Source organism: Trichomonas vaginalis, chromosome IV (assembly GCF_026262505.1).
Source record: "Trichomonas vaginalis G3 chromosome IV, whole genome shotgun sequence".
Taxonomy (NCBI): domain Eukaryota; phylum Parabasalia; order Trichomonadida; family Trichomonadidae; genus Trichomonas; species Trichomonas vaginalis.
The window spans coordinates 10,012,589-10,025,767 of record NC_067206.1 but is presented as its reverse complement, the minus strand read 5'-3'; the positions used below and the strand labels follow the sequence as shown (position 1 = coordinate 10,025,767).

The 13,179-nt window shown below is 34.9% G+C and overlaps 4 protein-coding genes across 4 annotated transcripts, besides 7 other annotated features; all 4 read left to right on the top strand.

The window, feature by feature from the left end:
• The first annotated feature begins 1,382 nt into the window (after positions 1-1,382).
• Positions 1,383-1,448: a mobile genetic element.
• Positions 1,383-1,448: a terminal%2Cinverted (terminal inverted repeat of MuDR-1/Phantom-1 transposon ID:TVAGG3_0062270).
• A 383-nt stretch (positions 1,449-1,831) lies between these two features.
• Positions 1,832-1,861: a mobile genetic element.
• Positions 1,832-1,861: a terminal%2Cinverted (terminal inverted repeat of MuDR-3_TvMULE3 transposon ID:TVAGG3_0062260).
• Positions 1,862-2,758: 897 nt separating this feature from the next.
• On the top strand, positions 2,759-3,450 carry TVAGG3_0062250 (protein of unknown function, DUF4106 family; the record flags this gene model as incomplete). Its single annotated transcript, XM_051221430.1, has 1 exon — positions 2,759-3,450. A coding segment is annotated over one exon (692 nt), but the record flags the coding sequence as incomplete, so codon positions are not given.
• A 1,684-nt stretch (positions 3,451-5,134) lies between these two features.
• Positions 5,135-5,956, top strand: TVAGG3_0062240 (protein of unknown function, DUF4106 family; the record flags this gene model as incomplete). The annotated part of the gene is made up of 1 exon (XM_051221429.1): positions 5,135-5,956. One exon carries the CDS (start codon positions 5,135-5,137, stop codon positions 5,954-5,956), a length of 822 nt encoding a protein of 273 aa, XP_051106415.1.
• Positions 5,957-6,042: 86 nt separating this feature from the next.
• Positions 6,043-7,550: a mobile genetic element.
• Positions 7,551-8,685: 1,135 nt separating this feature from the next.
• On the top strand, positions 8,686-9,239 carry TVAGG3_0062220 (uncharacterized protein; the record flags this gene model as incomplete). Its single annotated transcript, XM_001320724.2, has 1 exon — positions 8,730-9,239. One exon carries the CDS (start codon positions 8,730-8,732, stop codon positions 9,237-9,239), a length of 510 nt encoding a protein of 169 aa, XP_001320759.2.
• A 269-nt stretch (positions 9,240-9,508) lies between these two features.
• TVAGG3_0062210 (uncharacterized protein) lies at positions 9,509-12,737 on the top strand (the record flags this gene model as incomplete). Its single annotated transcript, XM_001320723.1, has 1 exon — positions 9,533-12,694. One exon carries the CDS (start codon positions 9,533-9,535, stop codon positions 12,692-12,694), a length of 3,162 nt encoding a protein of 1,053 aa, XP_001320758.1.
• Positions 12,738-12,891: 154 nt separating this feature from the next.
• Positions 12,892-12,924: a mobile genetic element.
• Positions 12,892-12,924: a terminal%2Cinverted (terminal inverted repeat of tvBac_53III transposon ID:TVAGG3_0062200).
• Positions 12,925-13,179: the final 255 nt, after the last annotated feature.

Below are 13,179 nucleotides of genomic sequence, written 5' to 3'. Positions count from 1 at the left end.
GAACTCTAAGTTTCAGTTTTACTTTAGTGGCAGCAGTTCCATCTGAACCAGAAAGGTTAACATAAACTCCTGGAACGTTAGGGTCAAGTCTTCTTATTTTCTCAATAGTTGCATACTGGTCTGTTTGTTCTCTAGCTTGTGATAAGTATAATAATCGATGGTATTTTTAAGTTCTTCTTCAGCTCTAGCTAATTGGGCTTGCAATGACATATATTTTTCGACTTTTTCACCTTCACAAATTGAATCGGTTGAGCGATTTTTAAATTCTGCAATCATATCAGTAATTACCTTAGCAGAATGATATTTGCCACTTGCAATTGCATCTTTTTTCTCTTTCTTCAAAATTGGGATAATTTGAGATATTAAATTTGGATCAGTAAGTTCTGCAAATTGACCTTCTAATAGCTTTCTTACGTAGTTTGAGTTATCTGGTGATTTTTTTCTAGAATTCGAAGAAATTGATGAAAATGAACTGTTAGAAATTTTCCTAGATGGCTTTTTATTTGTCTTGCGTTTCAAATCGATACATGCTTGATCTAATTGCTTTGTAACTTCTTGTATTTTCTTGACAATGTCAGCACGACCAAGTTTGATTGCATTTTGTTTTTCTCTCAACAATGGTTCATGCAAAAATGGCAAACATTTCGGAGGAACTCTAGATATATGCATTCCCATAATTAAATTCTGAACTATTTCATCTAAATATTCTGAATTCGCTGAAGAGTGCATAAAATATCAAAGACGTTAATACATCACTTTTTAGTTTGTATTTTTTGCTTCAAAATCATCATAAAATAATGATCATAATTAAAAATTAAATTGATATGTATCTATTAAAATATCCTAAAAATCGATATTTCACAAAATAGCAATGATCTAATGAGTAAATACTTGACGGATTTTCAATGAGTCGCCTCAAAAATTGAATTGCATTCAATTTAAAAGAGGCTAAAAATTGAAAATTCTTCAAGTATTCCCATCATATGTCGGAAATTGAGACTTCGTCTCAATTTCCGACATATGATGGGAATATATAAACACATTTTTCTACGTAAAGTCTCCCTATCGTTTTTTGCTTCAATATTGAGCGAGTCTCTTTCAAAAATTTGAATAAGAGACTTTACGAAGAAAAATTCATTTTGTCGCATAGCTGTTGGTTGGGGTGCAGCTCTTTTAGTATTCGAATTCGATATTAGGGAGTTGTGACAATGTTACTTTACTCAAATTTTCGATGACCTGATAGTACTTGTTCATCTATGAAAACAGCAATTAATGTTTAATGATGAAGTTTAGTATCAATTTGCCATAAATGCTTAGTAAATTTGGAAAAAAAAGTGCTTTGGCGTCGCGTCGCGATGTAAATTGTTCAATTTTGGCCTTGCGACGCCATAAACCTTTGAAAAAATGGTGTAAACCTCTCAAAATTGAATAGTTTACATCGCGACGCCAAAACATAAGCGACCCATAAATTTAAAACTCAAATTATATATCTCAATAAAATTTTGGAAAAATCTCATGGGATCAGTAGATCATTGAAATAACAAAAAAAAAGTTGCACAAAAGAAGTTTCCGTGAACAAGTCTTTTTTTTCATATAGAAAATTTGACTCACATAACTTTACAAATCTGACATTTTGTAAATTATCAAGGCTATTAAAAATTTGATTGCAGTAGAAAATGGCGCTAGACCAAATCAACACAGAGTATCAGTTTTTAGAAATTTTAGAGAGGCAAAAGTTATCTAAATATATTTTTTTGTTTATTGGTGAATTAACGGAAGGGATCGCCAAAAATTCTAAATATTCCCTTATCCAATTTTGTAAAATTTTTAAGAGTAGGGGTAATTTTAGCTAAAAGTGACACACCCGTGAAGGGTGTGATTACCGATCGGTAATTTCGACAGTTTAGAATTTAAAATTTTTTATGGAACTGTTGCGAGTTTCATAAAGAATTTAAGGAATATAAGCAAAGATTTGAATCAAAATCTTAGACCTAAGCCGCTCGATTCGCTCGCGGCTTCCGCGAATTACAGATCAGCAAAGATTTGAATCAAAATCTTCGAACTAAGCCGATCGCTTCGCTCGCGGCTTTAAAAAAAAAAAAAAAAAAAAAAAAAAAAAAAAAGGAAGTGGGGCTTCCAGGCACTTCGTGCCTTCTAGCCCTGAGGATGTTTGGTATAATGAAGTTTTTTTTTCTTGGGATGGCCTTCCGGGCGCGTTGCGCCCTCTAGCCCATAAGAAATTTTTCCCAAGACCCAAGAGGAGGACCGAACCCCAAGCCGACCAGCCGGTGACACTTTTTTGTGTCGCTTTTCACAAATTATATATGTTTTCATGTTTTGTCAAACATGAACGTACATGTTTTTGTCAAGACTTCTTCGTAATGAGTGTAAATGACCAAAAATATAATTTAGGGTAGAAGGTTAGATCTAACCTCTTTTCTAACCTCTTTTCTACCCTCTTGAATTTTCATGACTTCTTCGTAAATGTTTTGTCAAACATGAACGTAAATGTTTTGTCAAGACTTCTTCGTAATGAGTGTAAATGACCAAAAATATAATTTAGGGTAGAAGGTTAGATCTAACCTCTTTTCTAACCTCTTTTCTACCCTCTTGAATTTTCATGATTTCTTCGTCATAGGCACGGAGATAGGACGGTTATTTTACAAAACTGACAACACTTTGACCGAGTAGTTTTTTGTGCTGAACAAAAAGTGTCATATAAACATCTGTCAAAAGCCGCTTTTTAACTTCACTTAAAATGCCACGTAAGCTACGTAAGAATATACGTAAGAGGAAGGGAGCATTGAAACATCCAAAAGTAAAACTGACACCACAACAACAGTTGCAACAACAAATGCTGAATGACCCCACTATGTTGCAACAAATGTCAAGCAATCCTATGCTCTTAAACCGAGTTATTGGTGCACAGAGTGGAGGTTTAAGAGCGGCACTTTTAGCGAAAATGGCAGGCTATGGTGGAGCTGCAGACGGAACAGCCTATAACCCTCAAAGTCAAATGAATTTGAGTTCACTCAAAAATCAAATAACAGATGTCAAAAAGTCAAACATAGACATACAGAAACAAATAAGTGAAAACGAAAAGAAACTAGAATATGACAGACACACAAAGAAACTCAATGAGTTAAACGTAGAGAAAAAGAAGAAAGAAGAACAACTGAAAGAACTAAGTACAGAGGAATATGCGAAAAAAGTGTCAGAAAAAGCAGCAGAAGTAGCAAAAATGGAACAAGATGTTATAAATTTGAAAAACCATACTACTCAATATAAAGTACTGAAAGATGAAGAAATAAAACAAAAAGCCCTGAAGACATATATGGATAGCGATGAGTATAAAAAAGAAGTTGAAGCAAATGTAAAGGCAGAAAAACTTTTACAGTTGCAAAACCAAACCGTACAGTATGAAAACTTAGCACAAGAAAGTAAAAATAACGACGCAGCCATGCAAAAGGCAATGAAAAGCGCAGAATATATAAAAGCTAATAATGACTGGTTAGATGCCCAAGCCAACGCTAAAGCAGCCCAACTTATAGGGTCAATAAGGACAAAAATACAAGCGGATGAAGACAGTTCAAATGAAGCTTTAATGAATGCTGACTTTAAGAACGCCTTCGAAGCTCTTCATAGTAAGGTGAAACTAGTGAACGACTTCTCATCTGAAAAGAAACTGAAGTCTGAAGGTTCGACAAAGAGTTAAAAGAAGTAGCACAAAATATGACGAAAATAACAGATGCAGCAACGAGACAGGCAGTTCAAAGTGCCTATGACGCCGTTAGAGCAACTGTTGTGGAAAGTCAAGAAAAAGAGTTACAACACACCAAAACAGACCTAGTAAATGCTTTCTTAAGAACGAAAAGTCAGGTAGGACATTATGCTGCAGATGGAACATATGTGCCAGCTGGTGGAACTTATATACCACCAAACCCTCCAAGAGAAGCACCTGCACCAGGACTACCTAAAACATTTACATCGTCACATGGACACAGACACAGGCATGCACCAAAACCAACACAACAACCAACACAACAACCAACACAACAACCAACAGTTCAAAACACTGCACCACAACCAACAGTTCAAAACACTGCACAGCAACAACCACAAACAGAGCAAGGACATAAAAGAAGTAGAGAACAAGGAAACCAAGAATTCTTAAAAATGCTTAAGGAAAATTATGGTTACCCAGATACTCTTGACTTTAGTGACAGATAATAAGAAGCTATTAGAAAGTTCAAGGAAGGAAATACTGACCGAACCTATTTAGCTTTATGGTTCAGCACCAAATGGGATATAATTTCAAACCTGGAAAATACAAGCTCGCTAAGGGATATGATTTAATAGCATATCATCCAAATGACATGACTGAATTTACTCAAGATATTTGGTGTCAGAGCTAAACGATAATTCAACTCTCTTCATGAAACGCGTAAAAAATAGAGACGGAACGAAAGAGAAAGGTTTATGAGTCCGGATGACTTAGATAGGGAACTTTTTAAAAACGGTCTCGGAATATATGAAATGCCAGCAGATGAGGTACAAGAAACTCCACAGGAAGAAGTTCAGATACAACAAGACATGGAAGAAATAGTTCAGCAACAACAGCTAGAAGAGCCTGAAGGAAACAAACAAGTCCCTCCTTTGGAAACTAACTTCACAGAACTAGATGAAGATTTGGAACAGCCGAAAAATCTTGACCCTCAACAAGTGTATGCGGGGAATATGGAATCTTTCCAAGAGTCTAAGAAAAATTCGGCTGACATAGTAGAAGAATATCGAAAAATGTTCGCCGACATACAAAAGACTCCAACATCAGATGAAAATATCCAGCATAGAATGGAAGAACTGAAAGAAAGTGTACACAAATACAACAATCCTTTTTACTTACGAGCATATAACGTTCAATCTTTGGATGAACTCGGTGAAAATAAAAGGTTAAATTTCAACAAAACATATAGAAATAAACATTGTTTAAAGTTCATTCAGAACCTAGCCAAGATGGAAACAAACCTACTTTTGTTTCTGCAGACGATGGAACTACAATGAGATGGGGTCATAAAGCTAACCCGGATAGGTGTTCATAAACTTACAACCACAATTCCAAGAAGTTGTAGACGCAATGGAAGTCAATGGTGAACCAGATATAGCTGGTATTTTCAGCGCGGCTTTAATGCCATTGAAAGATATGAAAGATGCAGATATTTTGGACCAGTATGAAATGAACATGGCTGATGGAAATATAACACCTGACGTTCTAAAACATTTATCTCAAAGAACTACACAGAACCATAGAGATGGTATATTTGGTGAAGAGTTTAGAAAGAAAGTTATGGACAGCGAAGGAAGAGAACCTATTGTACATGACCTTGCAAACGAAAGTTTACAAAATGTCATAAAAACTTACTTTGCAGACAATGAACCGAGAAGGGATGAATATTTAAGAAAACTCAAATGGACAGTACCAAATGAAATGTTAGTATTGAAAAACATGTTCCTTGACAAAATAAAACCAACTACAGAAATAAACGACGCAAGACTGAAAGATTGGGTAAAAGCTTTCCCATTCACAAAAGATATAGTTGGTAACATGGAAAGAAAACCAGAATGGCTACAAAAACATATATTTGGAAACGAGCATATTCCATATGGACAGGCACTGTTTGAAGAGCTTGAACCGGAAACTCAGGAAAGAGTCATGCAAACAATACGCGAAGACTCAAATACAGACTATGACAAACTCTTTCTAGGATATAGGTTACCTGAGATGGGCGACCAGAGCCAAAAGGCAAAAAGGACATGGGAAATTTGCAACATACTAGATGAACATAATGCAAAGATGCAACAACTTCAAGCAGAGGGCAATGAAGGAAAAAGAAGAGTTAAAAACTCAGTCAGGAAGAAAGTAAAGCTTGGTCCACGTGGGTTTCTATTAGACAAATAAATCCAACTATTCTATATTTTTACCCATATGAAATGTACGCCGCTCAGAATATAACGCCAACAGTTTTGGATGCCATGAACGGAAATGTTTCTGAATGGTATAACGAATGCGACAATGCCATTAGAAGGTCAGAAATAGTTCCTGGAACTTACGAATATACAACTGCTGTTTCTTATGGAAACGTAGGTGAGTTTGGAGAAGGTTCTTCAACAACAGTAGATATTGCTTGCGACAGGTTTCATATAATTTCTATTGACAACTCTTTCTTATACGTGGAACAAGACATTGAAATAAAACCTTCTGCCAAGTTGTCTGACAAAGAAGGTTGCAATGGAATTTTCTATGTCGGATACCAATATGCTCCAGAAGTTTTCATGGGATATAAGATATATTCTAACTCTGACTTAGTTCAAACAGTAACATGGGCAAACTATGAATGGTTCGCTTTGAGAAACTCAGTACAACCACAAGCTAGAGAACAAACAGACCAGTATGCAACTATTGAGAAAATAAGAAGACTTGACCCTAACGTTCCAGGAGTTTATGTTAACCTTTCTGGTTCAGATGGAACTGCTGCCACTAAAGTAAAACTGAAACTTAGAGTTCCTTTGTCATCTTTCCTCATCTTCAGGTTTTTAAGATACTTGCCAACTGGGCAGGAAAAATTTCTATCGAACTTACTCCAAGCAAAAATAACTTAGTCATTGCACCAACACAAGACCCATTCAGCATTACTATAGCTGGAACTGGTGGAGCCAAGTTCTGTGACTTTTGCAAAGACAAAGTTGACTTAGACTTTGGTTTCTCAAACTTCAACAATGAAGTAAACTATTATTTCAAATGCTGCTGGAACTGCTTGGGACCCAGTTAAGTTTACATGCGAAAAGTTTGAATGCAAGAGAATAGAAAGCAGACTTGCAGTCTATATGTTGGACCCAGATATTTCAAATGCTTTAGCTGCCAAATATATTGCAGTTCCACTTATGTTCCCTATACACCAAATATCTGTCAAAGACTTTGCAGGTGAAGTTGGAAACCAAAGTGCTGACCCAGGTGCAAGAACAGATATTGCTTTAACAACTGCGATGAAACATGCAGATACTATGTTGTTACTGTTCAAGACGAACTATAAATGACTATTCTGTTTCTACAACCCCGGTATTAAATATCATATAAACATAGATGGCAAATATTATCCAAGAGAAGAATATTCCACAGTTGAAGATATGAGGTCATACAACTTGACATTAGATGCTATGAACTTTAACAACAACTTCACAACAACCATTAACCCTGAAATGCAAAGTTCTATTATGCCATATGTGAAAGTATGGACCCATACAGGAGCTCAAAAAACTCAATATACAAATGGAGACCGTTCAAACTTTTGGCTTGGCATTCCATTTGCTGACTCAGAAGACTTTATGGGTGGTATTTCAACTGTTGGTACTGTACAAATACAATATACTGGTGACAGAGACGGTCCAGATGAATGAAAGCAAAGAAGTTTACAAAACCAATAGCACTTTTCACGGAAGATGCTCTTTTGAAGATTCGTTCGATGAAACCTGCTGGGGCTCCTCAGATTGGCATAACGACAGCTTCCATTGAGCAGATTTTGGCAGCAGGTCAGTAAGTTGTTCTTGAACTGACTTCTCTCATCGTAAATAGTTATGACACCAGTTTTGACATAAAATTGTATTATAAACTTACCTTTAGAAATATCTGTAAGTTTTGTTGTTATATTTTTGTCAACGTCAAGAACTTTCACCATTTCAGTTATACAACTTTCTTTGCTTTATGAAAATATTTTGGTTCAGCAAAGACTGCTATTCTATAACATTTACCATTGTTTGTATAAAGAACTATTCTGTCAATGTATTTGTATTGTTTGTGTGTGTAAACTTTGTTCTGCTTCAATTCGAAGAGATACTCGAATACGTCCATCTTTTTATTCTAAGTAAAATGTCATTTCCGAAAAATAGAAGCGTAAGTGTTTCAAAAGGTTTAATGGCGGTGGCAGATGTGAAGTTAAATTCACCAACTCAAACAAACAGTCAAAGTGTTGTTGTCAATGTCAAAGAAAGAGATGTTGAAGTGGGGAAACCATACGAAGACGAATGGTATAACAAATAGTTCCTGTAAAAGAACCAACATACCCTGAAGTTAGCAGAGACTTAAGTTCTGTTGCAGATATTCGAAACGACTACCAACAACTTAAAGACAAACTTAAAACTCAGGAGAAGATTTGTCAAGCTTTAAGTATAATGTTAAACTTGGTCGAACACAACCCTGTAAAAGTGAACTCATATGTCATTGCACCTCATGAAGTTTTGAAAGAACTATTGAAACTTTTGACAGAGGCAGACGATATAAACATCAAAGAAATAGAACCCGACATTAGTTGCTGTGGTGTTTCATATAATGCCATTGACAAGATATACGTTATGAAAGGAGGTGAAACGTTGAATTTAAAATATAGTTTCCCAGACGTCATAAAAATATTTGACGACCACAACATTTCATTAAAATTTAGTTGCTAAGTAAATGGCAGAAGACATAGTGGTTTATACTATTACGACTAAAAACCCTGAGTATATAATTCTATAACAACAAACTTACAAAGTCCTCAAGGACGATATTGTAAACTGACTTAAACACGATGACGACTAAAGCCTGTTTTGCTCTTTTGACACCAGAAGATTTTATTGTTGTGAATGGTAAAAGCTATAAGCAAATGATGAAATTAAAACATATGAATGCTATTCAAAAAATGGAAAACCTTCATGATGAACAAATTATTGATTTTGAAAAGACATGGCCATCAGAACTTCCACCAAGTCATCGAAAACTTAGCAAGCAAACCCTCGATATGAGAACAAAAGAAAATAAATGTTTATCTGCCGAAATGTTTGACGAAGCTGAGCAGTGTAGAGATATTGCCGATTGGCTCGAGTTCAATGACTTAAACGAACAAAAACTCAGATACGAACTCGATTTTAATCGTGAATTGCTCCGACTGAAACAAGCACAAGAGAAAGAACTAAATTATATTAAGTTTAGATATGAAAATAAATATGCTGAACTTAAAGCAGAAGAAGAACGCGAAGTTGCAAAGATGGAACTGATTGTTAGAAATCTCAGAAGAAAGATTAAACCTGAAGATGAAGCATTGCTTATACATGATAAAAAGTTTTCAATGGGATTGTCTGATTCATCAGAAACAAGATCCAAAAATATATCTGCTTCAAAAATTGTTTATAAGAATATTAAGCCTTACTAAAATTGTTTGTATTCATAAATTTAGATTTTTTTTTTTCTTCGATTTAACGTAACATTCTATAAGCGTTATTATCATATGCCATGAAACTCTTTTCCTAAGAATCCAGATTTTGTTTTAAATTCAATATTAATTTTAAAAATATTTAAAGTAGGCATCTTAAATAAGTTGGGTTTGCATATAATTCTCATGGAACCCATGTTAACATATTTTTGATCAGTCCTACCAAGAATGTGAGGTTCTAAACATCGAAACAAGCAGTCAAAAAAATTCAAAAATTCAAAAAAAAAAATTATATGAATACAATTGATGCATCACGGATTCAACAGAAAATTAAAGATCTTCAAATATTAATTGAAGATATTCCAACAGATGATCCTTCTAATGATGCTAGTCGTCTTCTTGATTTCTTATCAAGGAATGGTGGTTTCCAAGTTGCTTTTAATAAGCTCAAGCAATTAGACTTAGCTAATGTATCTACAGATAAACACATTGAACTTTTATCAGGATTCTTACTCAGTGCAAATAATATTACACAAGTTAACGAAATTCATGATATATTCATGAAATACCTAAGCGAAAAAGATTTATTCGTAAATATGATGGATAATTCAATCTATACAAATCAACTTTTGCAAGATTTTATGAAATCATCTGAAAAACTCGATTTAATGCTAGAATGCATACAAAATTTGGAATCACTTAACCAACGTCAAAGATATATTCGTCAAATTGCTTTTCGTTTTGCTTCATTAAGACATGAAACGCAAAAATGCCTTAAAATTCTTTACTCTGTTTACCCAGCTCGTTCACATGATGATTTTCTCGAATTTTCTGCATATGCAACCTCAATTACATCACTTATTTCTCAAGATCAAAACTTTGTTCGTGAATTATTTGAATACGTCATGAATTTAGCAGCAATACTTTCTGGATTCATGCGTGATTGGCTTATAAACTTCGCATCATCCTTTGCACCGCTATTAAAACTCAAATCAGTTCATCCTGCGATTTTAGATTTTGTCAAATTACAAAAGATGCCACTTTCTACAATCCATCACTTCGAATCATCTACAGGAGGCTTATACAACAAAGAATTAAGCCTTTCGGAAGCTCCTTCCCTTTCCAGACCTTATTCATTGTACAAAGAGTGGTTTGTTGACATCAAAAACCTGAATGAGGCCAAATCCCCAGAAAGAGTTTACAATACAATACTCCATTTCTGCCAAACCAATCCATATGACGCTCCAAAAATATTATCTCAGCTTCCTCCTGTTGTTTCTCTACCGTTTTACACCCTGATAGTTGACAAACAACCAGAAGCATTCCGTAATGCTGTAGAAAAGGCTTTTTCATCAGGAAATATCGATATTGCATTAAATGTTCTTGAAAATGTTGCTAGAGTTAATCCAAGACTCATCAAACCACACTTTTCTTCAATATCTAAGCTCGGATTCTCAAGATGCCATACATTAGTTTCATTATTAATAAGAGCAGATATTATTGAGTTCAAAAAACTCTTTATTCACATTCATCAAGCCGAGGAAGAAAAGATAAGAGATATTATACGCGAAGGTATCCTCCAAATGCAAAAACGTCCTAAGACAAGAGAAAATATCTCGTTTGTTCTTCAAGTTTTCACTAATTTCTACTCTGGAGCATCCGGACAGATAAACTGGGCTGCTGTTGCCGATGCATATCCAGGAGATATGGACATCGCTCAGTGCATGCTCTTAACTCAGGAAGATCAAACCGAAAAAAGTGACACGAGGAACTTCACCGCTCCTCTTCTTCAGTGGCGACAGTCATTTCTTAATTTTATCAGGAGATGTCCATCAACAATGCGTCCCTTATCAGCAATACCATATCTCCTTGTTGCTTCTACACTACCAGAGCATGATGAGCTGGAGATTCACAGTTTTTCATCGCTTTTACCACAATCACGCAGTAATGCTGAAGAAATCATTGAACAAATTGCTATATTCGAGTTAACAAGGTCAGTAATTAAAGGAAATCACTCACAACTGGATGCACTGGCGAAATTAAAAATAATGTTCGACTTCGATGACAAGAAAGTTACTTCCTATTCATCAGTATTTGCTCATTGTGCAGTCTGTATCGAGATTGGAGCTCACGATTCCTTAGATTCAATAGTTTCCGCAATGAATTCCACTTCTTCGGTCATTAAAAAAGCCGCAAGCAGAGCAATTACAATTCTCAACACATTCCAGTTCGAACCAGCTAAACAATACGCTAAAAATGATGAAGATACAAATCTGACTGTCAAATTTTTGTCACTTTTGTCAACAATCGGTTCCACATCCAATTATGTTCCACAAGATTCAGACAGCAAGAAATACTTAGAAATGATCAAAACAATTAACGGTTTTGTCAATGACGATTTGACAAAAAATTGCCAACAAAAAATTTTTGCCGATGTAAACATGATTTGTGACAATTTCATGTTACTTAGTTTATCATCATATATTTTGCTTCCTTCCAGGCAAGTATCGAAGATCTCATCCGATAAAATCATTTCCATGCTTGTTTCAAATTCATCGGAACACAAACAGAGGGAATTCGCTCTCCTCGCGATCTCTCAGATGCCGACGGCTCCGGAGTTCGATTATTTCGCTCTTTTCGACAAATATCCGGAACTGTCAAAAAGTGTCATGTCCGTTGCAGTTAGAAACAACAATAATCTTCTGATAAACCACATACTCCAGAAATCAGACGATTATTCGACCATTTTTGCTGTCAAACCGCTCATCACTTACATAGACCAAGATTTAGTTTTGGAGTTCATTAAAAGAAATGCTCCAAAAAGTGACATACAAACATTATTGTTATCGTCCGATGTTTACTCAAATCCAAAACATATAATTGAAGTATGCGGCCAAATAAGGAAAAGTGACATAACCGATTATGTAAACACGACATATGGTGAACGATTAAAGAACAGTTTGATGCGGTTGAAGAACGAAGAAATCGAGCAATACATTTACTCTGATTTCGATGATTTCGCGTTGATCGTAAGTCATTTAATGAATCTCTCAATTTCAAACATTTGTTGGAAGATCGTTAGTTCTGAAAAAGTGACATTTAAATGTATTGTCAATTTTGCATTCAGTCGGAAGAAGCAGTTATTTACTATTATAGAAGGATTGTTTGCTATATTGAACAAAGCGACTGTTTCACAAGTTGGCAAATGCATTTGTTATTTGTCTGTTTTCTTGTTGGTGAGAGAGAACAATCAGCCTTTCAGAGCAATTAAGGAGACTTTGGATTCAAACAGAGATATCTTTGATGAGAAATCAATTGTTCTCCTTCTCCCTGCTTTGATTGCAAATTGTTCAGATATAAGAATTGAACATACATCTGTTTTCCAGAGAATAACAACTGAAAAGTATACTAATGTAATTGACGAAATAATCAATGCAAGTAAATTAAGTAAATAAAGATTTATATACACTTTAATTTATTAAAAACGATACAACACAATTTTTTTGACATTCTCTCAATTTTTTTGACATTCTCTCAATTTTTTTGACAGGAATATTTTTTTGGGAAAAGGCTATTTTAAATCACTATCGTGTACCTTATATTAATGTTATTCTTTTTTAGCAATTACATTAAAGATATATTGATATTACGGGAGCATGTCAGAAAGTGGTGAGTGAACCCTTAATAAGTGTCATATATAATTGAGATACTATCCATCCGGCTGTGTTTCAAATACCTGACAAAGGACGTGAAGCAACATTGAAGACTAAGTCATACAGATGTAGGTATATCAGAAAATTAAAGTTGAATCAATGCTGCAAGTCAGGATTCTCTTAAACTCTCGTAATAGCATTCCAATTCTGAGAATTCCAAAAATATTTCGCTTAAAAAGTGCTTTCTATCGTTCTCCCGCCCCTGAAATTTACTAAAAGATTTCATT